This window comes from Macaca nemestrina, chromosome 5, assembly GCF_043159975.1.
Source record: "Macaca nemestrina isolate mMacNem1 chromosome 5, mMacNem.hap1, whole genome shotgun sequence".
In the NCBI taxonomy this organism is placed as follows: Eukaryota; Metazoa; Chordata; class Mammalia; order Primates; family Cercopithecidae; genus Macaca; species Macaca nemestrina.
The window spans coordinates 13,153,321-13,179,859 of NC_092129.1; the positions used below are offsets into that span (position 1 = coordinate 13,153,321).

Below are 26,539 nucleotides of genomic sequence, written 5' to 3' on the forward strand. Positions count from 1 at the left end.
AAAACTTGAATCGTACAAGCTATAAACAAACTTTTTTCTGAGAAGGGGATATTCATTTATACCGTTATGCTTTTAATATCATTTGAATGTTTTATAATAAGCATGGATCACTTTTTCAGTTCAAAAAAGATACATTTTTATTTTATTTTTTATTTTTTGAGGTGAAGTCTCATTCTGTTGCCCAGGCTGGAGTGCAGTGGTGCAGTCTCAGTTCATTGCAACCTCACCTCCCAGGTTCTAGCAATTCTCCTTCCTCAGCCTCCTGAGTAGCTGGGATTACAGGTGTATGCCACCACACCCGACTAATTTTTGTATTTTTAGTAGAGATGGGGTTTCACCATGTTGGGCAGGCTGGTCTCAAACTCCTGACCTCAGGTGATCTGCCTGCCTCAGCTTCCCAAAGTGCTGGGATTACGGGCGTGAGCCACCGCACCCGACCTAAAAAGGATACGTTTCTTAAATAATCAAGTAAAATGATATATCTTAGTTATTTAAAATTTTATTTCCTGGAATAAGAAAAAGTCTCGACTGGGTGTGGTGGCTCACGCCTGTAATCCTAGCAATTTGGGAGGCCGAGGCAGGCATTCAAGACCAGCCTGGCCAACATGGTGAAACCCTGTCTCTACTAAAAAATACAAAAATTAGCCGGGCATGGTGGTGGACACCTATAATCCCAGCTACTTGGGAGGCTAAGGCAGGGAGAATTGCTTGAACCCAGGAGGTGGAGGTTGCAGTGAGCTGAGATCATGCCACTGCACTCCAGCCTGCACAACAGAGCGAGACTCCATCTCAAAAAAAAAAAAAAGAAAGAAAGAAAAAGAAAAAGTCTCAATCATTTTTTCTTTCTATTGTTTACTCATTAAAAATTTATAAAATAAATTAGTTGACTGTTATCAAGAAAAACACTAATACTTTTGATTCTTTAAATGCCCATTTAATATAGTCACTTAGGTAAGGGATAGAAGTTTGATTTATGCAGTTGGAATTTTTTCCTCATGTTCCAAATTTCTATGATAAGTGAAATTGCTTTTATGATAAAAAATGCTAAGGTGGGCAAATCTGTGTTTATTATTTCAATCTTTGCTTAAGAGGTTAGTATGTTATAGTTTTAAAAGATTTTCTCCACAATGTCTTTATTCTTTGTTCCAACTGGGATGGAGTAGAAGCTATATAAAGTTATTTTGTGAGATGGCTGTTTTTCTAATGGTATTATTCAGGATTGCTAAAAATATACACAATAGATTTTGGGGACAATATAAACTACTTTAATACAGTTCTTTTAGTCAGACAATTTTCTTTCCAAACTCAAAGGCCTTTGACACATGAGTATGCTCATAAGGGTGTGTTAACCTCCCTCCTTTTCCTCCCCAAGTTTTCTAATTGCATTTTTTTAAGATTGTGTAATTGTATTTGTCCTTTGTATATATATAAATATGCAAACTATTTTAAAATAAATTTTGTTTGCTGGCTGATTAGTGTTATGTATTAGAATTGGATGGTGATAAGAGGTCACAGGCCTTGTAAATATCACTGGAAATTTAGGAAATTACTTAGAGATCATGCTCTTTTGACTAGATTGACTGTCAACTTGCAGCTTAACTTCCCCCTCCTCCACCCTTCTGCATAGAGCTTTGGAGAATCTAGTGTAAGTGAATGAAATCTGAAAATTTGAGGTTTATTTAAAAAAAAATATATATATATATATAAAAACTGAGTGTTAGTATTTTTCAGACAATTAAATGCTAACATCTAAGGACTTTGGTAATAGTTCTTTTGCTGCTGATTAGGTATTCCTCAGTGGTGATTAGTGAATGTACAAATGCAATCATTTGGTAGGTCTTAATCACTCATATGATCGAGAAGTTAGTTACCCAGAAAGAGAAATTGAAGCTGTATAACTTTCATCAGCCTTATTTTTTAATAGCAAAAATAAGAAAACTTTTTGACTAAATTAGGAATACTGAGTCATATAAGATAAGCTGTAGTTTAAAAGAAATAGAGAACCTGGCAAATATATTTGTATGATTGTATTGTGACACTGTATTTTATCTCTGTAGTAAAGGTACCTTATGAAAAATTGACCACTGCTTACCATAGTAGGGCAGGTTTTTCTCAGGGAGATTGAGTAAGACATGTTCCCTACATATTTTTCCTTCTTCTTTTTTTTTTTTTTTTTTTTTTAACTGGGTGACTGCACTCTCACAATTATAGCAGGAACAAGGGAAAGAAAGTATCTATTTTTTCATATTTATGACATCAAGAAAATGTTCACATTTATGACATCAAGAAAATGACATCAGAGTTCCAAAGCAAGCATTCCAACCAATAAGAAGCTGCCTCAAGTGTCACCTAGGATAGTCATATATCTCTCTTCTTCTCAAGAAGTAATATAGTATATATATAAAACAGGACATCTTGAGGCAAGGAGAGAGTGGAATGCATGTATTTGGGCAATGCTGTATTCTCCTCTGGTGGGATTGGTTATAGGGCCCAGGTCCTGAAGGAGAGGCCTGGGGAGTTGGATTTGGACAATTGGAATGATGAGCTAGGGATATCTGTATGGAGATGCCAACAGGTTGCTCATGCCAGCATTGCAGAGAGCCATGACTTTGGCTAGTTTTTCAGGGCTGTTCTTCAAATGTTAGTTCAAAAGCCTAGGTTTGTAGGCCTCCCTAGAGGACCAGCTTCTTGGGTGTTATTTCATGTTAATCAAATTCAGAATTGCTGATACATAATCAAAATGCTGTACCTACACTAGCCACAACCCAATCTTCTGGGTCTTCACTCAGGTTAACCAACCATCCCAGATTGTCTAGGGTTGTCCTAGTGTTAGCACTGAAAGTTCTATATCCAGAAACCCCCCTTAGTCTTCAGGAAACCCCTCATTTCCAGGGGATTATTGGTCACCTGTTTGACTCTCCTGAGCCCCTTAGCAGCTTCAGCATAAGAGGAGGGGAAATGCAATCTATGCCCTGGATGCAGATGATAAACAGCTCTCAGCCCTTGTGTAACCGTACAACCCAGGATGCACTTTCAGGGAGTAAGAACATTGCTACTTCTCAAGTGTGCCCAGATATTGCTGTTCTGATTGTCTCTCGCTGCATAACAAATTATTGTAAAATGACTATAAAAGAGTCTTAAAAAACATTACTTTATTCTCTCCTGGTTTCTGTGGGTCAGGGATTTGGTGAAGGCTCAGCTGGCAATACTGGCTCCTTCAGTAAGATAGTGGCTACAGCTAGAACAGCTGGGGACTGTCAACACCTCTGTCTTCATGTCATCTCAGTGCCTCTCCAGGGCCTCCTCTCTCTGTATTGGATAGTTTAAGCTTTCTCACAGCATAATAGCCTCCAGGCAATTAAATGCTCAATTGACACTTCAGAGTTCCAAAGCAAGCATTCCAACCAATAAGAAGCTGCCTCAAGTGTCACCTAGGATATTATTGCATAGACCATTTCCATCACGGTCACAACATTCAAGCGGTGGGACATAGACTTCATTTCTTGATAACTGGAATATCAGCATCACATTGTAAGAAGAACATGTTGAGATGGAGAGATTATTTTACAATGTACAAGTCTTAAAACCCACCACAATTACCTTGGTTCCAAAGGTTTGAAAAATGCAGTTTTTGACTGGACATGGTAGCTCATGCCTGTAATCCCAGCACTTTGGGAGGTTGAGGCGAGCAGATCACTTGAGGCCAGGAGTTCGAGACCAGCTTGGCCAACAGGGAGAAACTCCATCTCCACTAAAAATACAAAACTTACCCGGGCATGGTAACACATGCCCGTAGTCCCAGCTACTTGGGAGGCTGAGGCACGAAAATTGTTTGAACCTAAGAGGAGAAGGTTTCAGTGAGCTGAGATCACGCCACTGTACTCCAGCCTGGGCAACAGAGTAAGACTCTGTCTTAAAAAAAAAAAAAATGAATTTTTTCATTAGTAAAAGTAGTGATACTGTTAAAATATATTTTTCCCATGAATTGTTATTAAGACAATTTTCATTTTGAATGCAAACAAAATGTCAGCCTATAATTGTTTCTTGACTTGTCCTGAAATCCCTTGGTCACCATTCTTCTACTGAAGTGAATATCTCCCTATCTATCTATCTATCTATCTATCTATCTATCTATCCATCCATCCATCTATATCTGCACAGGCATACCTTAGAGATATCAAAGGTTTGGTTCTGGGCTACTGCAATACAACAGTATTGCAATAAAATGAGTTGTAAGAAGCTTTTGGCTTCCCAGTGCATATAAAAGTTATATTTATACTATACTATAGTCTATTAAGTGTGCAATAGTATTATGTCTAAAAAAATACATACCTTAATATAAAAAATACTTTATTGCTAAAAATGCCAATAATCATCTGAAACTTCAGTGAGTGGTCATCTTTTTGCTGGTCTTGCCTTGATGTTGACGGCTGCTGCCTAATCAGGAGGGTGGCTGCCAAAGGTTGGAGTGGCTGTGGCAGTTTCTTAAGATAATGTTGAAGGTTGCTATATAGATTGACTCTTCCTTTCACAAAAGATATTTATGGCAGATATAGCCTTACAAAATGTATTTCTTAAATAATAAGACTTGTAAGTTGAAATTACTTCTTGATTCATGGGCTGCAGAATGGCTGTTATGTTAGCAGGCAGGGAAACAACATTTATCTCATGCTCTTCCATCAGAGCTCTTTGATGACCAAGTGGATTGTCACGAGCAGTAATCTTTTGAAAATAATCATTCTTCTAAGCAGTGGCTCTGAACAGTAGGCTTAAAATATTTTGTAAACAGAGGTGCTGCCATCCAAGGGCTTTGTTGTTTCATTTATAAAGCACAGGCAGAGTAGATGTAGCATAATTCTTAAGGGCCCTAGGATTTTCAGATTGGTAAATGAACATTGGCTTCAACATCAAGTCACCAGTTGCATGTCCTTTGAAGCTTTGAAGCCATGCATTGACTTCTCCTTTCTAGCTATGAAAGTCCTCGTTGGCATCTTCTTCCAGTAGAAGGCTGTTTCATCTCCAGTGAAAATCTGTTGTTTAGTGTAGTCACCTTCATCAATGATCTTAACTAAGCCTCCCGGATACCTTGCTGCACCTTCTGCATCAGCACTTGCTGCTTTACCTTGCACTTTTATGTTATAGAGATGGCTTATTTATTGAAACCTCATGAACCAACCTCTGCTAGCTTCCGGCTTTTCTTCTGCAGCTTCCTCACCTCTCTCAACCTTCATAGAATTGAATGGAGTTAGGACATTTCTCTGGATTAGGCTTTGGCTTCAGGGAACGTTGTGGCTGTTTTGATCTTCTATCCAGATCACTCAAACTTTTTTTTTTTTTTTTTTTTTTTGTTGAGACAGAGTCTCGCTTTGTCGCCCAGACTGGAGTGCAGTGGCCGGATCTCAGCTCACTGCAAGCTCCGCCTCCCGGGTTCACGCCATTCTCCTGCCTCAGCCTCCCGAGTAGCTGGGACTACAGACGCCCGCCACCTCGCCCGGCTAGGTTTTTGTATTTTTTAGTAGAGACGGGGTTTCACCGTGTTAGCCAGGATGGTCTCGATCTCCTGACCTCGTGATCCGCCCGTCTCGGCCTCCCAAAGTGCTGGGATTACAGGCTTGAGCCACCGCGCCCGGCCACTCAAACTTTTATCCATATCAATAATAAGGCTGTTTCGCTTTCTTATGGTTCATGTGTTCACTGGAGTAACGCTTTTCATTTCCTTCAAGAACTTTTCCTTTGCAATCACAACTCGGCTAACTGTTTGGTGCAAGAGGCCTAGGTTTTTGTCTGTTGTGGCTTTTGTCATACCTTCCTCATTAAGCTTAATCATTTCTAGCTTTTGATTGAGAGTGAGAGATGTGTGACTCTTCCTTTCACCCGAACACTTAGAATTCATTGTAGGGCTATTAATCGACGTAATTTCAATATTCTTGTGTCCCAGAGAATAGGGACACCTAAGGAAAGAGAGAGAGAGAGAGAGAAACAGCCAGTTGGTGTAGCAGTCAGAATGCAAACAGCATGTATAAATTAAGTTCACCCTCTTCTAAGGATGCAGTTTGTGGTGCCCTAAAACAATTACAGTAATAGCATCAAAGATCACTGATCACATAATTAATATGTGATCACTGATCATATAATTAATGACAGATATAATTTTTTAAAGTTTGAACTATTGCAAGAATTACCAAAATGTGACACAGAGACACAAAGTGAGCACCTGCTGTTGGAAAATTGAGGCCAATAGACTTCTCAATGCAGGGTTGCCACAAACCTTCACTTTGTAAAAAATGCGAGAAGCACAATAAAGGGAAACACAATAAAATGAATATGCCTCTATCTATGTGGAGATACACACACACACACACAAACACACACACACACCCCTACATATATTCCTCTCATGGCCCCCAAAATCCAACTGACCAAGAAGATAGGTGTTGCAAAAGTACATTTGCCCTCAAAGTAAGAATTTGGGGGGTATGTGTATGTGTGTGGTATATGTGCTGGTGTACACATATGCACCCTGGGGGAGTGGAAAGAAAGGAGCACTTGGGAGAAGAGAAGGACATTAATGCCACAGGGTAACTCGGGTTGAAAGGAGGCAGGCATCCACAGCAGGAAAGTGCACTGAAATGTTGATGGCTAGAGAGGAAACTAAAAGGGAGACAAGGGCAGTGGCAGCCATTTAGAAGCGAAGGATGGGCATACCTACAACATCATTCTAGTTTGGTCATTTGGTTTAAAATGTGGACACTAACGTTCTGGCCCAACTCTCTCTCTCTCTCTTTCTCTTTCTTTCTCTCTCTCTCTCTGTCTCTCGACAAGGTCTTGCTCTGTTGCCCAGGCTGGAGTGCAGTGGCATGATCATAGCTCATTGCAACCTCCACCTCCCAGGCTCAAGCAATCCTTGCATCTCAGCCAGCCAAGTAGCTGAGACTACAGGCTGTATGTCACCACGCCCAGCTAATTTTTGTGTTTTTGGTAGAGATGGGTTTTGCTATGTTGCCCAGGCTAGTCTCAAACTCCTGGACAAACACAATCTGCCCATCTAGCCTCCCAAAGTGCTGGAATTACAGGCATGAGCCACCATGTCCAGTCCCAGCTCTCTGATGCTGCCTCTCCCCCACTGTGGTGCCTAAAACCCATGAGTTATTCTTTCTGGTAGCCTCTAGTTTCTCACTCCAGGGTATTAGAAATTGGGCTTTAAAAAAAACCCAAATGAAGTTATTTGGGGAATTTGCTGACAGCACTTTTTGGGCAATGTTTCAGAAAACATGATGCAAATTTTAATTTTTTTAAACTGGTATTTCAGTGGCTTGATATATTTAATATTGCAACTTTAGTTTTATGAATCTTGCATGAGTTCTGTTGTTTTCATGTCATCTCATTATACTATTTTTTGAGGAAACATTTGAAAAATTTAAAAAATGTATAGTATAAGGGAAGTATTGTAATTCTGAGCCACTACTTGTTTAAAAAGACACTTTATTTGTTTGGATCATAGGAATATTGTAATACAGTCCAGCTAGATTCTGGGATAGATTACCGGAAAAGGGAACTTCCTGCTGCAGGAAAACTCTACTACCTGTAAGTGTTTTTAATTTTTGAAGTTTAGTATCTAATCGTTAATCAGAAAAAGATGATAAAAATAAACAGTTTAATTATTGGAACGTGAAAGGCTGGTTCTGAAGCCCACGATTTTTAAACTGCAGATGTTTTCATGTTAACTTCTTCAACCCATGTCTTTACCATCCATATTTGCATCATTTATAATGTGTGATTGGATAAAACCCTAATTAGTTTTTTGGGGAGGAATGATGACAGATGGTTAGAATGTAATGAGTATCCTTTTATAAGAGACTCTACTATTATGAGAATATCTTTAATGTGTGAAGTAATTAATTATTTGTGGATATCATCTGACAAATGTGCCATTTCCATTCCCCCAAAAATTGTTGTTTTATTTGTCAATCTGTTTGTATTTATCATTGTTGATTGACTTCCATATATAACTGATATAAAATATATATACACAAATACAACTGGATATATTTTTGTCTTTTAAAAGCTAAGATGCTCCTGAGTAGGAGCAATTTATAATAATAGATGTATTCAGCATGTGCAGTTAATACTGAAAAACAAATATAGTTTGTTTTAAAATGTCCTTTGTGAGAACCTGAAAAGGAAAAAGTGCTTTACAAAAGCAAACTTGTTTAGTATATGCCAACAGTGTTGGGCACATAGCAAATTCTCAGTAAATAGATTTGTCTAAGGACTAATTGTAATTTAACTAAAAGGCATGTTTCTGGTAATTTAAATTTTGATGACAACGTGCATTTGAGAGGTTGAGAAAAGTTCTTGTCTCTGCCACCTTGTAAGCAGAAGTACTTTACTGTTTTTGAAGCAGAAATTAGCTAGAAAAATCACATAATTAAAATTGCATACTTTACAGTGTACCAAGGGGACTATTTTAGTTTATTATTCAGATCCTGATGATTATTATAGGAGGTTCTTCATCTATCCTCAAGTACTTTGTCTTTAAAGTACTTTATAATTTTAAAAAATTCATATAGCACATTTTTCTGCTTTAACTTGGACTTTTTCTTCCCGGTTTCTTTTATGTTTGTGTTTACTGGATATTTTATTTTTCTGATATTCACAGCCTTTCCCTGAGTTTTTGCTACCTATGTCTTGATATTCCAGATGTATGGTACCAATGCATTAATTTATTATTATTCTCTTTATTCTTTTTTTAAAGGAGGTAATTGTTGTTCTCTGTTTTTTTCAAAAAGTGTATCCTCATGTGGAAGAATAAAAATATTTTCCTTATGGGAAGTTCCTTAAATAAAAGTGGTAGTCTGAGTCTAAATTATGAAATTTGTTTCATAGTGCCGAAGAGGTCTTGGAAGTTACTGGAGGTGAAAGGGCTACTTTTGCTTGGAGCATAGCCATTTTTTGTCTCTGACTTACCCTGTGTTACCCCTTCCTTTTCCTGATAAAAGTAATAATATTCTAACCCAGTGAAGTTCAGTTTTGATCTTTAAAAATATGCTAGAGGAAAACTAACACTAACAGAGTTTCCAGAGTCCAGGAAACCAGACCTACAAAGGACCAGACCTACCAGGAAACTCTGGACCAGCTTTCCTGAAAAGTATATAAATTCAAAGGCCAGGCACAATGGCTCATGCCTAGCCAAGCACTTTGGGAGGCCGAGGTGGGAGGATCACGTGAGCCCAGGAGTTTGAAACCAGCCTGGGCAACATAGGGAGACCCTGTCTCTACAAAAAATTTAAAAAATAGCGGGTGTGGTGGCACCTGCCTGTAGTCCCAGCTACTTGGGAGGCTGAGATGGGAGGATCACTTGAGCCTGGAAGGTGGAGGCTGCAGTGAGCCATGATCACACCACTGTACTTCAGCCTGGCAACAGAGCAAGACCCTGTTTCAAAAAAAATATATATACATATTTTATATATATATATATATACACACACACACACTTATATAGATACATATAGGTGGTATATGTCTATTATCTATCTATCTATGTATCTATAAATTCATTTAATCCTCAAGGAAGATAAATTTGTTCTGGAATTTAACATCCAAAGGGCTTGACCATAGTCAAGAATAGAAAGCCTGGGGGCATCCCTCAGTCAGAGGAGAAAGCAGATATGTAAGTATCCCTGAGGAGAATGAGCAATTAAAATCATCTCAGAAGTGGGAAAGTAATATGAGTTACTAAGACAGGATGCTAGAGATGTGCATTATATTGTTTCACATGAGGACTTGGGTAGAACTTCTCTCATGAAGATTTTCTGAGGTTATATTAACACTTGATTTAATTAGGTTTCTTTTCATCTTGTTCTTGCCGAAAAACTTACTAACTTTACCCTGTAACAGACTTTAATATGCTATGCTATATATTGCCCTATTAAAGCATGTGTTTCTCTTTATTACCATCTGGCCAGACATCTGGAATTGATTCCTGAATATGCAAGTCCAGACTACCCCCTTGTCAGTTTCACTGGAGCCCCAACTGCCTGAAAACAAACAAACAAACAAACAAACAAACAAACAAAAACACAAAAAACAAAATTTTAGCTTCCTTCTAGGGGAACACCAAGTGCTATCTCAGAATTTCATACAAGTAGAATCCCACATAAGATCTTTAACAAAACAGAAGTATTAATATTCATCAACTCAGTATTTTATTAGTCTAATTTCCCAAAGCCAATTAAAGATATCCAAAATACAATCTAAATAATATCAAGAATTACCACAGATTTCTAAAACTACCCAAAAAGTTGACATGGAGCAATTTCTGTAGTTCGTAATATTGACAGAGACCTTGAGTGCAAATACCCAAACTTTTGCATAGACTGAAACACCCCATGCTTGTCCAATTTTTTATTCTGTGCTAAATGTATGATCACTCCAGAGATGAGCATAGTTTGTTTCTTTTTTTTTTTTCCCCCTTTTTTTTTTTGTGGGAGGCACGGAGTCTTGCTCTGTCACTGGAGGGCTGGAGTGCAGTGGTGGGATCTCGGCTCACGGCAACCTCTGCCTCCCAGGTTTAAGCGATTCTTCTGCCTCAGCCTCCTGAGTAGCTGGGATTACAGGCACACGCCACTACACCCAGCTAATTTTTGTATTTTTAGTAGAGACGGGGTTTTGCCATGTTTGCGCAGCTGGTCTCGAACTCCTGACCTTAGGTGATCCACCCGCCTCAGCCTCCCGAAGTGCTGGGATTACAGGCGTGAGCTACCACGCCCAGCCAGTTTGTTTCTTTTCTAGTTGCTTGGTGAATAACACTCAGTAAAGTCCCCATGCTGAAGTCCAGACAGATCAATCAAGCACTGGGCTTCCATTTGCATCTGGATGGAGGCTTGGACAGTAATCTATTTTGAATCGCCTGGTACTGATCAAGGGTGACCCCATCTCATGCTTATAGATAATTTAACTGCTTCAGATTAGCTCTCTGTTTGGGGGCTGATAATACTAGAGGTTATTGTTTTATATATGCATATCTTTTTAAACAGGAAGCACCATTGCTGAAGGGTCCATGGTATGCTGCCCCAGGCTATTTTGCTGTCCCTATTGTGAAGCGTTACTGGTTTCCTGGGGAGAGGAGTTCACATCACCTTGGACTCACCCTTGCTGTCTCTTTTTTATTCCAAGGCTGAGTCCTATAGTTTCTTTTCTCTACTAAGTCTATTGAAGCAGGGGTTCTTTTCAAACACTCTATCTTTCCATACTCACATACAAACACTCTGCCCTTCACACAGATGCCATAACCTGAAGAGAAGTTTTAAACTGAACCAAAAGGGGTGGGGGCAGGCATTGGTCCTGGGATTTTATTTTACCCCACTTACGAGCCTAAACCTAAAATAGGTTTGCCTTTTATTATTTCATAAGTGCTGTCAGAAGACAACAGAGACCGACCTGGGTCAGAGACACAGGATCTTATTAGCTTTGGCACAGATAGCAGCATGAGCATTAGCATGTTGTGTCAGTTCCCTCCTTGCTCCTTAGCCCCATGGAGTGGAGGGGAGGGTGTTTTGCTGAGGGCCTAGATAATTCCTGTAACAGGCAGTAAATTGTGTTACAGGAAAAGAACTCTGAGCTTGTGGAATCTGCCATCTTATAGCCAGCATAAGCAAGTCTGCTTTTTGTCTCAAGGGAGATATTGTCTCATCTTTCAAGGTTGCTCACTACACACACAACCTTGAGAAATGGTTAGGGCCTCGCGTTCTTGGCATACTCAGCGAGATGTGAAGGAGAGACCCATGGAGGGGCTTGTCTCTCCCAACAGGGGGCATTTACCTGACATTAGACCTTAAATAACCAGGCTTCCTCCCTTTGTTTCAGTTGGCTCCTGTCCACTGAAGTCATCCACCACTTCAACAGAACTACATCTGAAGCACATTGTTCAGTTAAAACTTAAATTGTCTCAAGACCATTTCATTTTCATGTATATGGGGATTTTGGATCATCCTGAAAATGGTGAAAAATCTAATTTATGACTTTTTAGACACAGCTCAAATATTCACATATTTGTACTTGGCTAATATAATGTATTTACCCTTGTTTTGAACAGATTTCAAAAAAAAAAAAAAAGTTTTTTCTTACGTACTTTTACTAGTGGAAGTTTTATGTCTCAAGCACTCTTAGTTTTCCACTTGGGAAATATCTGTTCCAAATAGAAAATCATTTTGGAGAATATAACTTTGAACACCAGTTTTAAAAATAATAACAATTAGCTGACAAAAAGACACACGGGGCCGGGCGCGGTGGCTCAAGCCTGTAATCCCAGCACTTTGGGAGGCCGAGGCGGGTGGATCACGAGGTCAGGAGATCGAGACTATCCTGGTTAACATGGTGAAACCCCGTCTCTACTAAAAATACAAAAAACTAGCCGGGCGTGGTGGCGGGCGCCTGTAGTCTCAGCTACTTGGGAGGCTGAGGCGGGAGAATGGCGTGAACCCGGGAGGCGGAGCTTGCAGTGAGCCGAGATCATGCCACTGCACTCCAGCCTGGGAGACACAGCGAGACTCCGTCTCAAAAAAAAAAAAAAAAAAAAAGACACACGGCTTCAAGGTTATAGCTTTGTTTCAGAAGAAAGGTCTGTGAAAACTAAGGCTGAAGCTTATATGTGTTAAAACATACTTCCCCATAACTAAAAACTTCATGTTTCTTGCCTGTGATATTATTTACAAACACTCCTCTGCTTTCAACTGTGAGAATCAGATTAATGAAACTTAAAAATATTTCTTAGCTTGTCACATCTTCCCATACCTAAACTTTGGCTGAGACCCAGCTTCTGCCTCTAAGGTTGCTACCTTCTGGTTTAGTGGAGTGTCTAGTGAAAAGACACAAAGATAGATGTGTACCCGCCCCCCACCCGCTACACCCTTGTTCTGCTCTCTAATCTTTGCACATACCAGAGATTTCGTAAGTTCTGTGAGTACCTGGTTTTCTGCACGTACCAGAGATTTTGTTTTGCACATACCAGAGATTTTGTAAGTTCTGAGGCAAAGTCACAAGACGTGTTTAAGTAAGATAAACTCTTGCTGCCATAAACCTGCTCTCCCGCCTCAAAGTTTGAACCAAAATATCAGAAATGGCGGGAACCAATCATAGTTAGCCAAATCGCCTTGTTCAAACACTAGCCAATCATATATCTGATTTGTATAATAACTCTATGCCCACTTTTCTTAGACTATATAACACTGCTCGGAGCTCAGTGGGGGAGCTCTCCTGCCCATCTCGTTTCACGAGCGAGGGAGAGTTCCAGGTTCGAACCTGTAATAAAGATCCTTGCTGCTTAGCTTTGACTCTGGACTCTGGTGGTCTTCTTCGGGGAATAAACTGTCTGGGCATAACACTAGGACAGCTTGGTACCTTCTCTTCATCACCCATCATTACCATTACAGTTCTCTCCTAGACATTGGAATCTGCAGTTTCAGTCTCAGTTTTTCTTACCAGTTAGACAGCTAGCCCAGTCATTTCCCATTTCAATTCCCATTGAAGAACCTCTGAAACATTTACCAGTGCAAGCAACTTGAAAATGGTTAAGTCTGGCCCCCTTCCGTTTAGGCTGTAATTTGTTTCAATATGTTGTGCTAGACTGCCCAGAGTCCTGTAGCAGGCAGTATGCACACCCCATTGAAATAATTTATCTCATCCTCTACAACAAAAATGTTATGGTCTTACACCAAATATGAGCCAGCTCTACTCCTCCTCCAGCTCCTTAAATTCTCTCATGTGTCTTTTAGACTCCATTATATTCATATCATTTCTACTTCTCACACTAGTCTGCATCGTGTCACAATGGAATAGTGATGGTGTCGATGGAGAAATACTACGCGGTTTAAGACTATAAAATTTGTTTAGTAGTCAAGGTTGCAGAAATGTATCCACATGGAGACACTTGCACAAAACAGAAGATAATAGAGCATATTCCCAGTTGAAGCTTTAAGTTTTTCTGGCCTTTGAGGGCCCATTAGGTGACAATGAGCCCCTGATCAAGATAAGGGTCCCATTAGATCACCTTATCACCTTTGTCATTCTTAGGTGAGTGGGTTTACACCCTTCTGGTAAGTCTCGATTGCTGTGGAGACTCTGGCTATGTGCCTGCCTGCTTGCCAGGTACAATTACCAGGTGCAAACCCTAAGCCGTAACTGAATGTTTATTGTCAGTGTAAATCAAAGGTCAGTTTCCCATCCTTCAGCAACGCCAGTCACTAGGCCTTCCTGAAGTCTGTTCTTTTTTTTATTGTTATTATAGAGACAGGATCTCACTCTGTTGCCCAGGCTGGAGTGCCGTGGCGTGATCTTGACTCACTGGAACCTCTGCCTCCCAGGTTTGAGCGATTCTCGTGCCTCAGCCTCCCGAGTAGCTGGGATTACAGGCACATGCCACCATGCCCAGCTAATTTTTGTATTTTTAGTAGAGCTGGGGTCTCACCATGTTGGCCAGGTGGTTTCAAACTCCTGACCTCAAGCAGTCCGCCCGCCTCAGCCTCCCAAAGTGCTGGATTACAGGAGTGAGCCCCCGCGCCTGGCCCTGAAGTCTGTTTCTCAAAGAGCAAGACATAGAATTTCTGTCTCTGGCAATCAAATAAACTGTCTACTTTCTTGAGGTTCTGACTGTTGTCTGGCTAACTCCTCAGTCTGGGGAAGGAATGAAGATATTTGGGATATTTTTGATGTTTACAGACTATGTTTTACTTCTTAGCATCATGGCACAGAAGAACATTTAGGTTTTTCTACTTAAGAAGTAATCGTAAATGAAAATATTTACAGATGAAATAATACAATGTCTAGGATTTGCTTCAAAATAATCCAGTGTAGGGGAATTGAGGGGAGGTATAGAGGAAACAAGATTGACCATGCCATGCGTTGAGTGGGTGATTATTACATTGAGATTTTAATAGTACTATTCTCTTCACATGTGTTTAATGTGTAAAATTTTTCATAATCAAAAGATTTTTAAAAAGATATCCTGCTCTTTTTTTTTCTGATCATGCTTACTGCAGTTGTAAGTCTACTGATCTTCCCAGCGAAACTGCTTTTGTTGTGCTGATTTTCTTTATTACTACTTTCTGTTTTCTATATCCTTAATTTCTGAACTTTCATTATTTCGTTTATTCTGCTTAGTTTGGATTTAATTTGCTCTTCTTTTTCTAATTTTTTAAGGTAGAAGGTTAAGTCCTTGATTTTAAACCTTTCTGCTCTTACATAAGCATTTTAAAACTATAAATTTCTCTTTACTACTTTAGATGCATCTCACACGTTTTATTATGTCATGTTTTCTCTCGTGATTTATTTTTTGACCCATGGGTTATTAAAAGTGTGTTATTTATTTTCCAAACGTTTGGTGATTTTTTTTTATACATCTTTCTGTTAATGATTCCCAAATTTAACTAATTATGGTTACAGAGTCTATGTTGTATGATTTGAATCCTTTTGAATTTATTGAGGCTTGCTTTATGGCCCAGAATATGATGCATCTTGGAACAAGTTTCTCATGCACTTGATTATGTATTCTGCTATTGTTAGTAGTGTGTACTTTAAATGCCATTGGGTCAAGTTGGTTGATAGGGTTGTTCAAATCTCCTATATTCTTACTGATTTTTTGTCTACTTTTCCTATTAATTATTGAGAAAGAGGTGCAGAAATTTCCAAGTATAATTATGGATTTTTCTATTTCCTCTTACAGTTCTGTCTGGTTTTGCTTCATGTATTTTGAAGCTCTATTATTAGGTACATAAATGTTTAGGATTGATATGTTCTCTTGATGAATTGACCTCTTCATCATTATGAAATGAACCTCATTGTTCCTGGTGATATTCCTTTCTCTAAAATCTCTATGCTTAATATTAATGTAGCCACTTCAGCTTTTTAAAAATTAGGGTTTGCATGATATATCTTTTTTCATCTTTTTACTTTCAGCCTATCTGTGTCTTTATATTAAAATGGGTTTCTTGTTGGCAACATGTATTTGGGTATTTATTTTTTATGCAATCTGACAATCTTTTTCTTTTAATTGGGGATATTTAAACCATTTACACTTGATGTGATTGTCGATATGGCTGGGTTTAAATATACTATCTTGCTACTTGTTTGGGGTTTTTTTTTGGTACTTTTTAGAAAAAAAATTATTGAGATACAATTCACCCTTTTAAAGTCTATAACTCAGTGGTTTGTTAGTATATTTAGAGTTGTACTACCATCACCACTATCTAATTTCAGAACATTGTTATCACCCCAGAAAGAAACTCATAACTGTTAGTAGTCATACCTCTCACCCCTCTACCCTCTGTCAATCTACCTTCCGTCTCTATGGAATTTGCCTATCTTTTTTTTTTTTTTTTTTTTTTGAGACGGAGTCTCACTCTGTCACCCAGGCTGGAGTGCAGTGGCGCGATCTCGGCTCACTGCAAGCTCCGCCTCCCGGGTTCACACCATTCTCCCGCCTCAGCCTCCGAGTAGCTGGGACTACAGGCGCCCGCCACCGCGCCCGGCTAGTTTTTTTTTTTTTTTTGTATTTTTAGTAGAGACAGGGTTTCACCATGTTAGCCAGGATGGTCTCGATCTCCTGACCTCGTGATCCACCCGCCTCGGCCTCCCAAAGTGCTGGGATTACAGGCTTGAGCCACCGCGCCCGGCCGGAATTTGCCTATCTTATATATCTCATATAAATGGAATCACATAAGATGTAATATAGTCACACACTGCATAGTAATATTTTAGCCAATGATGGACCATATCACAGATATGATGGTGGTCCCATAAGATTATAATACTGTATTTTTATTGTATCTTTTCTATGTTTAGATACACAAATACTTGCCATTATATTACAGTTGCTTACAATATTTAGTACAGTAAAATGCTGTATAGGTTTATAGCCTAGGAGCATTAGGCTATACCGTGTAGCAAAAGCGTGTAGCACAAGCGTGTAGCAGGCTATGCCATCTAGGTTTGTGTCAGTATACTCTATCATGTCTGCATGATTGCATGATGACAAAATCACCTAATAACACTCTTAAAACATATCACCATTGTTAAGTAATGTGCCACTCTATATACGATGTATATTACTTCTCAGCCTTTTGGTTAAGATCAAGTGTAGTATCTGTTCTTACCAGTTTAATACTATAAGAAGTGGTCTTGGCCGGGCGCGGTGGCTCACGCCTGTAATCCCAGCACTTTGGGAGGCCGAGGCGGGCGGATCACAAGGTCAGGAGATCGAGACCACGGTGAAACCCCGTCTCTACTAAAAATACAAAAAAATAGCCGGGCGCGGTGGCGGGCGCCTGTAGTCCCAGCTACTCAGGAGGCTGAGGCAGGAGAATGGCGTAAACCCAGGAGGCGGAGCTTGCAGTGAGCCGAGATCACGCCACTGCACTCCAGCCTGGGCGACAGAGCCAGACTCCGTCTCAAAAAAAAAAAAAAACAAAACAAAACAAAAAAGAAGTGGTCTTTGTGCCTGGCTTCTTTCATTTAGCGTAATGTTTTCAAAGTTAATCCATGTTGTTTGCTATTTGTTTTCTATTGTCCCATCTGTTGTTTTTTCCAGTTTCCCTCTTTTTCTGACTTCATATTAGTTATTTTTTTAAGATTCCCTTTTACCTCTTATTAGCTATACCTCCTTGATTTTTTTCTTTTAAAAGTCACTTTAGGGCTTAGCATAAGCACCTTTAACTTATCATAGCTTGCCTTCAAGTAAGAGTATACCACTTGATGTATAACGTAAAAACCTACAGTATACTTCCATTTTTACTATCCTGGGCTCTGTGCTTTTATTGTCTTTTCTGTTATTTTATTATGTAATTGTATATTTTATTATATAATATTATTATATGCAGTACTCTATTTTCTTTTTAAGTTATAAACTCCGTAATATATTGTCATTACTTTTGCTTGAACAGTCAATAATCCTTTAAAGAGATTTTTAAAATAAGAAAAAAGTCTTATAATTTACCTACATATGTACTATTTCTTGTACTCTTCATTCTGTTATATAGATTGACATTTCCACCTGATATAATTTCTCTTTTTCCTAAAGGACTCTGTTTAACATTTCTTATAGTAGTGATCTGCTGGTGATGAATTTTCTCATATTAATGTTTTTGTTTTGCTTTTATTTTTGAAAGATTCTTGCTGGCTAGAGAATTCTAGGCTGACAGGCTGGCTGGCTTTCCTTTCTTCCTTCCCCCTTTTCTCCCTTCCTTCCTCCCCTCTTTTCTCCCTTCCGTCCTCTCTTTTTCTTCTTTCCTCCACTTTTTGTTTTATAGGACTTTAGTGATATTGCTTTCTTCTCTTCTGGCTTGCATTGTTTCCATGAGAAATCTACTGTCATTCTTTGTCCTTCTCTACATAAGGACATAAGTCTTATCACTGTCTGCTTCTACAATTTTATTTTTATCTTGTTTTTAAACAGTTTTATTATGATGTGCATTGGTATGGTTTTCAGCATGTTTCTTTTGCCTGAATTTGGTTGTGCTTCTTGGATGTGTAGGTTTATAGTTTTCATTTGATTTGGAGAATTTTCTCTTATTTCTTTACAATTTCTCCCCATCCCTTCCCCTCCTCTTCAATTTCTGGAGCTCCAGTTACACTTACATTAGACCTCTTTATATTATTCCACAGCTCTCTGATGCTCTGTTCACTTTTTTCATTCTTTTTCTCTTCCTGTGTTTGTGTTTCATTTTGCGTAGTTTCTTTTGCAGTGTCTAATCTGCTATTAATTATAATCCAGTGTATTTGTCCATGTTAGAGGTGGCTTTTTTCCTTGTTAAATGCTAAACTTGGGTTTCTTTCCCTTTTTTTTTTCTTTTCTTTTTTAAAAGGCAAGGTCTTGCTATGTTGCCCAGGCTGGTCTTGAGATCATGGACTGAAGAGATTCTCCCACTTTAGCCTCCCAGTAGTTGGGACTACAGACACACACCACCATGCCGGGAGGTTTCTTTTTTCATATCTTCTTTGTTTGTTCTTATACTCATGCCTTCCTCTACCTTACTGAGCATATGCAGCATATTTATAATTGTGGTTTTAATGTGTTTGTCTGTTAATACTATCATCTATGTCATTTCTGGGTCTGTTTCTATTGATCAATTTTTGTCCTTTTTATGAGTTGATTTTCCTGCTTTTCATGCTTGTTTTTTAAATTGCATTTCAGATATTGTGAATTTTATATTGTTTGGTACTAGAGTTTTTGTATTCCTTTAAGTATTTTAGGACTGTGTTCTGGGACACAGTTAAGTTACTTGGAAACAATTTTATCCTCTTGAGGCTAGGCTGTGTAAAGTAGAACCAGAGTGCCTTTATTCTAGGCCTAGTTATTCCTGAAGCAATACCCTTCTGAGAGTTCCACCTTATACACTATATTTTGTAGGACTTTCTACTCTGACTAGAGGGAACATAAACTATTCCTGGCCATTTATGAGCTCCAGGGGTAATGCTTTGTGATTCCAGTGAGTCCTTTCCCACCTCACCATTTCAAGTAGTTGCTTCTTAGGCATACACAGATTAGTACTCAGCTAAAGACTCAGGGAAGCCCTCTGCAGATCACTGGACTTCTGTCTCTATGTCTTTTTTTTCTAGTATTATACCTTGCAAATTCTAGCTGCACTAGCCTCCCCAAATGCTGAATTCCGTTTTCTCAACCTCCCAAATGCTGAGCTGTGTTTGTGTCCCTACTCCTGAAGTCTGGAAACTCACCAGGCAGTAAATTGAGGCTAAACTGATTTGTTTCCCTTTGCTGGGGATTGCTGTACTGTGCTTTTTGTTATCCAGTGTCTGCAAACCGTTGTTTCATATATTTTAGATCGTTTCTAGTTGTTTATGGCAGATAGGTAACTCTGGGCCCTGTTATTCCATCACGGCCAGAAGTGAAAATGTCTAGACCTTTATTCTGAAAAATTGGTAGTAAAAGGAAAGAGTCAAGTATTTTTTCCTGCTTGTTTTAAAATAACTGATCCATAGTATAACAAAGTAGTTGATGAGGGCAAGCTTCTCTTTATAAAAGTTTTCTGGGTAGCAATTGAAAAAATCTTGAGAGAATTAGAATAGAATTAGAATATCACCATTTTGTAAAACACTCATAGTTTAATGGATCTAGTTAATGATCACAAATTCTATAATAATTGCTACAAAATGAGACCTGAATTTTATCCATTTACAGGAAATATAGGGGCAATGGAATATGTTCAATAACATCACAGGAATACATCCATCAAAATGTAGACTGTAGATTTTTTAAATGACATAAATCAATTGCTTCTTCAACAAATAAATAAAAAAAAAAGAGAGAGATGGATAGGGAACCTTTAGTTTAAAGGAGACGTAGAAACATATCAACCAATCACAGCGCATGGGCCTTATGTGGATCCTGAATCACACCAACTCTCAGAATGAAAACAAAGACAAAACAACAAAAAAACCTATAGCACAATAAAAAAAATGCAAATACTACAGGATGTTTCATTGACACTGAGGAATTATTGTTAACTTTGTTAGGTGTGATAGGGTATTATACTTATTTTTAAAATTTATTTTATAGCTTATCAAGATGCAATTTTAAATGACATAAATCAATTGCTTCTTTAACAAATAAATAAGAAAAAGAGAGATGGATAGGGAACCTTTAGTTTAAAGGAGATGTAGATAATAAAGATTAGTAGAAATTAATGAAATAGAATAGAAAAACATCAGGAGTCTATTTGTATCTCTGAATCTAAAAGCTGTCTCCTGTAGACAGCATATAGTTGGGTCTTTTTTAATCCAATGTGACAGTCTCTGCTTTTTGATTGAATTGTTTAATTCATTTGGAAATTATGTTATTACTGATGGAATTAAATTTACATTTGCTTTTTACTTTTTGTTTTCTTTGTTTCCTGTTTCATTTCCCCTCCTCTATTCTTCCTTTACTGCTGTCTTTTACATTAAGTGTTTTCTGTTTTTTGATTTTTTGAGACAAGGTCTCACTATGTTGCCCAGGATAGTCTCAAACTCCTGGGCTCAAGAAGTCCTCCCGGCCAGGTGCAGTGGCTCACGCCTGTAATCCCAGCACTTTGGGAGGCCGAGGCGGGTGGATCACAAGGTCAGGAGATCGAGACCATTCTGGCTAACACAGTGAAACCCCATCTCTACTAAAAATACAAAAAAAAAAAAAAAAAAAAATTAGCCGGGCATGGTGGCGGGCGCCTGTAGTCCCAGCTGCTTGGGAGGATGAGGCAGGTTAGAATGGCATGAACCCGGGAGACGGAGCTTACAGTGAGCCGAGATCACGCCACTGCACTGCAGCCTGGGTGACAGAGCAAGACTCCATCTCAACAACAACAACAACAGCAACAACAACAAAAAAAGTCCTCCTGTCTCAGCCTTTCAGCCTCTCATGTAGCTGGGGCTAAATCTGACTCTTTTTTAAATAACATTTTAATTTTTTCAATACTTTTTTCACTGTATTTTTGTTACTTTCTTAGTGAAGAACTATTTATTGCTATGAGAAGTACAAAGTATTCAAATTGAAATGTCTCAGATTCAAATCAAAGCATTGTGTGTTGCTATGTGTTTTTGATAAGTAGATGATCAGTAATGGTAATGAATTTGTGCTCAAAGAACACCTGGGAGGGGAAAGGGCTCTATGGTGGGGAAATATAGTTGGTTCTCAAAAGTAGATGCACAGTAGTATGTTTGTCATAAGAACTCCTGTTGATATTTTATGAATGAGTAAAGCCCTGTTGTACACTTATAGCTGTATATTATAAACAACAAAACAACAACTTTTTGTTTTATATTTTATAGGACATGATCCAGAAGGCTGTTTCTTGCTGTTGTTTGTTTGTTTTTGAGACAGGGTCTGGCTCAGTAGTAGCCCAGGCTGGAGTGCAGTGGTGCCATCTCAGCTCACTGCAGCCTCCTTCTCCTAGACTCAAGCCATTTTCCCACCTCAGCCTACTGAGTAGCTGGGACTACAGACGCGTGCCACGACACCCAGCTAATTTTTGTATTTATTTTGGCAGAGATGGGTTTTTACTGTGTTGCCCAGGCTGGTCTCAAATTCTTGCCCTCAAGCAATCCACCTGCCTCAGCCTCCCAAAGTGCTAGGATTACAGGCATGAGCCACTGTGCCCAGCCCAAGTAGACTGTTTAAAAAAATTCTTTTATGTCTATTGAAAATCACAAAAGGCTGGCCGGGTGCAGCAGCTCATGCCTGTAATCCCAGCACTTTGGGAGGCCGAGGTGGGCGGATCACGAGGGCAGGAGATCGAGACCATCCTGGCTAACACGGTGAAACCCTGTCTCTACTAGAAGTACAGAAAAATTAGCCAGGTGTGGTAGCAGGTGCCTGTAGTCCCAGCTACTCGGGAGGCTGAGGCAGGAGAATGGTGTGACCCTGGCAGGTGGAGCTTGCAGTGAGCTGAGATTGTGCCACTGCACTCCAGCCTGGGTGACAGAGCAAGACTCAGTCTCAAAAAAAAAAAAATCACAAAAGGCTAGGTGCAGTGGCTCATGCCGATAATTCCAGCACTTTGAGAGGCTGAGATGGGTGGATTGCTTGAGCCCAGGAATTTGAGACCAACCTGGGCAACATGTAGAGACCTCATGTCTACGAAGGTTAAAAAAACTAACTGGGCTTGGTGTTGTGTGCCTGTGGTCCCAGCTGCTTGAGAGGCTGAGGTGGGAGAATCGCTTGAACCCAGGAGGTCGAGGATGCTGTAAGCCATGATTGTGCCACTGCATTCCAGCCTGGGTTACAGAGTGAGACCTTGTCTCAAAATACAAACAAACAAACAAACAAAAAAACCAACAAACCACCCCCAAATCACAAAATTGTACATTTGATATAATTTAGATGTCCATCTAAATCTTAATTAATCTTGCATTAACTCCAAGACTACTGAATTGGAAATTAATTTCACTCTTTGAAACAGCACCTATGAAGTGGTACAGCAAAAAAAGAAGTCCATCTAGTAGAGACTTCAGTATCAGGTTCCACCAGTCAGTTTAGTATGCCTTTTATCTCCTGTTCCTTTACTGAATAGTGTTTGTTTTCCAGCAGGAGAACCAGAATGGAGCTGGCCCACTATATCCAGCTAAATACATTGACAAAATATCCAATTGTATGGCCACAGTCATCTAATAGAGTGTAAATAATATTGTGTATATATATAATGTGTATATTAGTAGATAATATGTATTCTTATACATATAAAATACAGAAGAGGGTTTTTAGATTTCTTTAGAATTTTCATTGTGTTATTTCATCTTCAAACAGATCACAGTTATAACTGAAGATCAATCTGCTGCATAAGAAAAGATGATCTGGCAACAACCCTAGGTCTTTAGTTATTTGCTGTGTTCATTTTTAGCTATTAAAACTCCCTGGCCTCAGCTGGATGTGGTGACTCACGCCTGTAATCCCAGCACTTTGGGAGGCTGAGGCTGGTGGATCAGTTGAGGTCAGGAGTTCAAGATAGCTTGGCCAACATGGTGAAACCCCGTCTCTACTAAAAATACAAAAATTAGCCAGGTATGGTGGTGCACACCTGTAATCTCAGCTACTCAGGAGACTGAGGCAGGAGAATCGCCTGAACCTGCGAGGCAAAGGTTACAGTGAACTGAGATCATGCCACCGCACTCCAGTCTGGGTGACAGAGTGAGACTCTGTCAAAAAAAAAAAAAAAAAAATTCCCTTTCTCCTTCCCAAGTGGCTCTGACTATCTTTTTCTCCTAAAGAGGAGTTAGAGCTTTTTACTCTCCAACTTCTTCTCCCTCCTTTTTTTTTTTTTAATTCTCAATCATTATAACCTTTCTGAAATTCCATTTTAAAAAGAAGTATTTTTATGTCTACCAAGTTGCAATTCTAGATGTTATGGCACTGATTTATTTGGGGAAAAATACAATATATGGATTTGATAGAAATTTTATATGGGAGTTTGTGGCTGAGAAGAGGAGGTGAAGGTCTGGAATTTGAGAGCTAAAGGTGCTAGATACCACTTTCTGCATAATGTACAGGTCAAGATTAATGGAACCAGGTAAGTTACTCTCCAGGTGATTGAGAAGGGTGGGAAATTTAGAGACTGAAATGGATCTCTGAACAGTCAGTTAAGCCTTTGAGTGATTGAGAAGATAAATACTCAGACAAAATCCATTCTAACAACTGATTTCGTTATGTAAAACAAACCTACAGGATTTGAAATGCAACCAAGTCTGTTTTATATTAAGGCAAGTATAAACCAACTTAATTTTAGACCTGCCTCCAGCCCCAGATTATGTTTGGTTTGAGGACAAAGAGCTGTACAGCATGAATGCACAGGCAATCAGTAGAGTGAGAAGGCTCACTGCCAGGGAAGTTTGGCAAGGAACTCTAAGAGGAAGGGGAAATTTCTGCGTCGAATCAACTTTGGCTCTCTGGAATAGAGAACATGGAGAGAGAGGGACTAAGGAAAGCCAACCCTATTCTACTTGTTGATACCTTAACAAGCTGTTGATTTTTGAAAAGGGATAAAGAAGCAAAGTGTGGGTAGCATTCTGTTCCCTTGAGTCAATCCTAATGAAGTAGGAGGTTCTTGAAGAAATTAATTTCCATTTAAATTCATGCGTGACCCTCTTCCAGAAACCCCCAAGTGTTTTGGAATTTTCGTTGAGAATTTCAAATGATCCAGCAATAATAAGGTCTTTTTTGACATGTTCTGTTTCTTTGAGTCTAAGTTTTATGTTGAATGCCTGATTTTAGCTGTAGAATTTTTCTCAAAATGGAAATGACTTGGTTACTTTCCTCTCTGTTCACTAATTTAATATGGAAAAATAAATCATGATTCTCATACTCCCAAAGCACTCAGGCTTTTCATCCAGGGTACTGTACTCACAGGATTCCTGTAGGAGTTGATGCCAAATTTCCTGGCAACTGAACAGTGGTCGATTCCAGGGTTTTTCTGACTTAAAGACACAGTGGTACTACTCAATAGAAAATAGGAACCTGCCCCTCCGCTGCAGTTTCTGAGTTTAACAAAAGGTGACAGAAGCAATGAAATGGATGGGTTTTATCAGGGCATTGCACAACAAAAGAAAAAAGAGCCTATCTTCTGTTGAGCTTTGCTCCTCAACCCTACCTCCCAACCCCCTCCCCTCAAAAAACAAAAAACAAAAACACTTGAAAAGAGTGACTCTGCTTCTTCATCAGAAATGACTTCAATTTCTTTACTGTGATCAACTTTTGATTATCTGTGGGTAGACTTTCTATTTTGCATTATCTGCACAAAGGCCTGCTTTATAGTAGCATCCCACTGATGGGGCAATTACTCAGAATGGAGCTGTTTCACAGGAATTAAAGGAAGTCACTTAAATTATCTTTACTCAGTGTCTGTCTCTCCTTAGGAGAAGAAAGGGGAGATGATTTATAGCATCTGAACTTAATTTATTGATTTCCGCCTGATCATTTTTATGCTACCCAGGTCGCTATTACTCAAGATACTCTTCTTTGTGGTTAAAACGGAATTATGCAAAGCCAAACGGGATATTTTCTTCTATGTTATGTAACATTAGCATTGTAACATTAACATTTGTAGCCCCAAAAGAAAACTCTAAATTTAGCTCCTTATTTACACTGAAAAAAAAAAAAAAAGTTAAATTTAGTGCCGTCTTCATGCTGTGGTCTTTCCATACAACTACTGTTGACTACCAGATGTCTCTACTTCCTCAAATTTTACTGGTTAGGCTGGAATATCTTTCAATTATGTTTACAGTTTGAGTTTAATTTTAATCAGTTTTTATTTTTATGTAATCTATATCCTTGCATTTTTTGTTTTTTTTTTTTTTTTGTACATTTGTTTTTCATATAGGCTTGTTGCTGACCTTAGGTCTTATGTCCCAAATACCAGAGTTTTAAAAATGAGATGATCCTGATCCTTGTTTAGAGCCTCACAAGCATGGATATATTTCTGAATAGAGATTTTTAGTGTAAGGTGATGTTGCTATCTTTTTAAATGGTTTCACTACAGAACTAACAAGAGGGCCCTAGAGTCATAGAGTCACTGCTGCTGCTGCTGCTAAAGGTTTTACAATAAAGTTATGTTCTTAAAATTTCCTACTTTAAAAAGTGAAGATATCTTGAAGCACAGGTTTTAAAATTTTATGCGTATCATGACAATTGAGAAAATGTTTCTAGATTAACTATTTTATTTTTAATTAATTAGTTCTTTTATTTTTTTTTATTTTTTTATTTTTTTATTTTTTTTGAGACGGAGTCTCGCTCTGCCGCTCAGGCTGGAGTGCAGTGACTGGATCTCAGCTCACTGCAAGCTCCGCCTCCCGGGTTCACGCCATTCTCCTGCCTCAGCCTCCCGAGTAGCTGGGACTACAGGCGCCCGCCAGCTCGCCCGGCTAGTTTTTCATATTTTTCAGTAGAGACGGGGTTTCACCATGTTAGCCAGGATGGTCTCGATCTCCTCACCTCGCGATCCGCCCGTCTCGGCCTCCCAAAGTGCTGGGATTACAGGCTTGAGCCACCGCGCCCGGCCCAGTTCTTTTA

General features: G+C 39.0%; 1 protein-coding gene and 1 pseudogene across 18 annotated transcripts in view; both read left to right on the forward strand.

The window, feature by feature from the left end:
• AFG1L (AFG1 like ATPase) overlaps window positions 1–26,539 on the forward strand; it is a 256,149-nt gene that overhangs the window by 142,543 nt on the left and 87,067 nt on the right. For all 18 annotated transcript variants that reach the window (XR_011623284.1, XR_011623285.1, XM_071096259.1 and 15 more), the window contains one exon: window positions 7,502–7,584. Coding sequence is in view for 16 of the 18 variants with exons in the window: in XM_071096259.1 (XP_070952360.1) it covers window positions 7,502–7,584 (83 nt within the window). In the remaining 2 variants the exon portion in view is untranslated. The remainder of the gene's footprint in view (window positions 1–7,501; window positions 7,585–26,539) is intronic.
• LOC112428527 (U2 spliceosomal RNA) lies at window positions 17,099–17,240 on the forward strand (annotated as a pseudogene).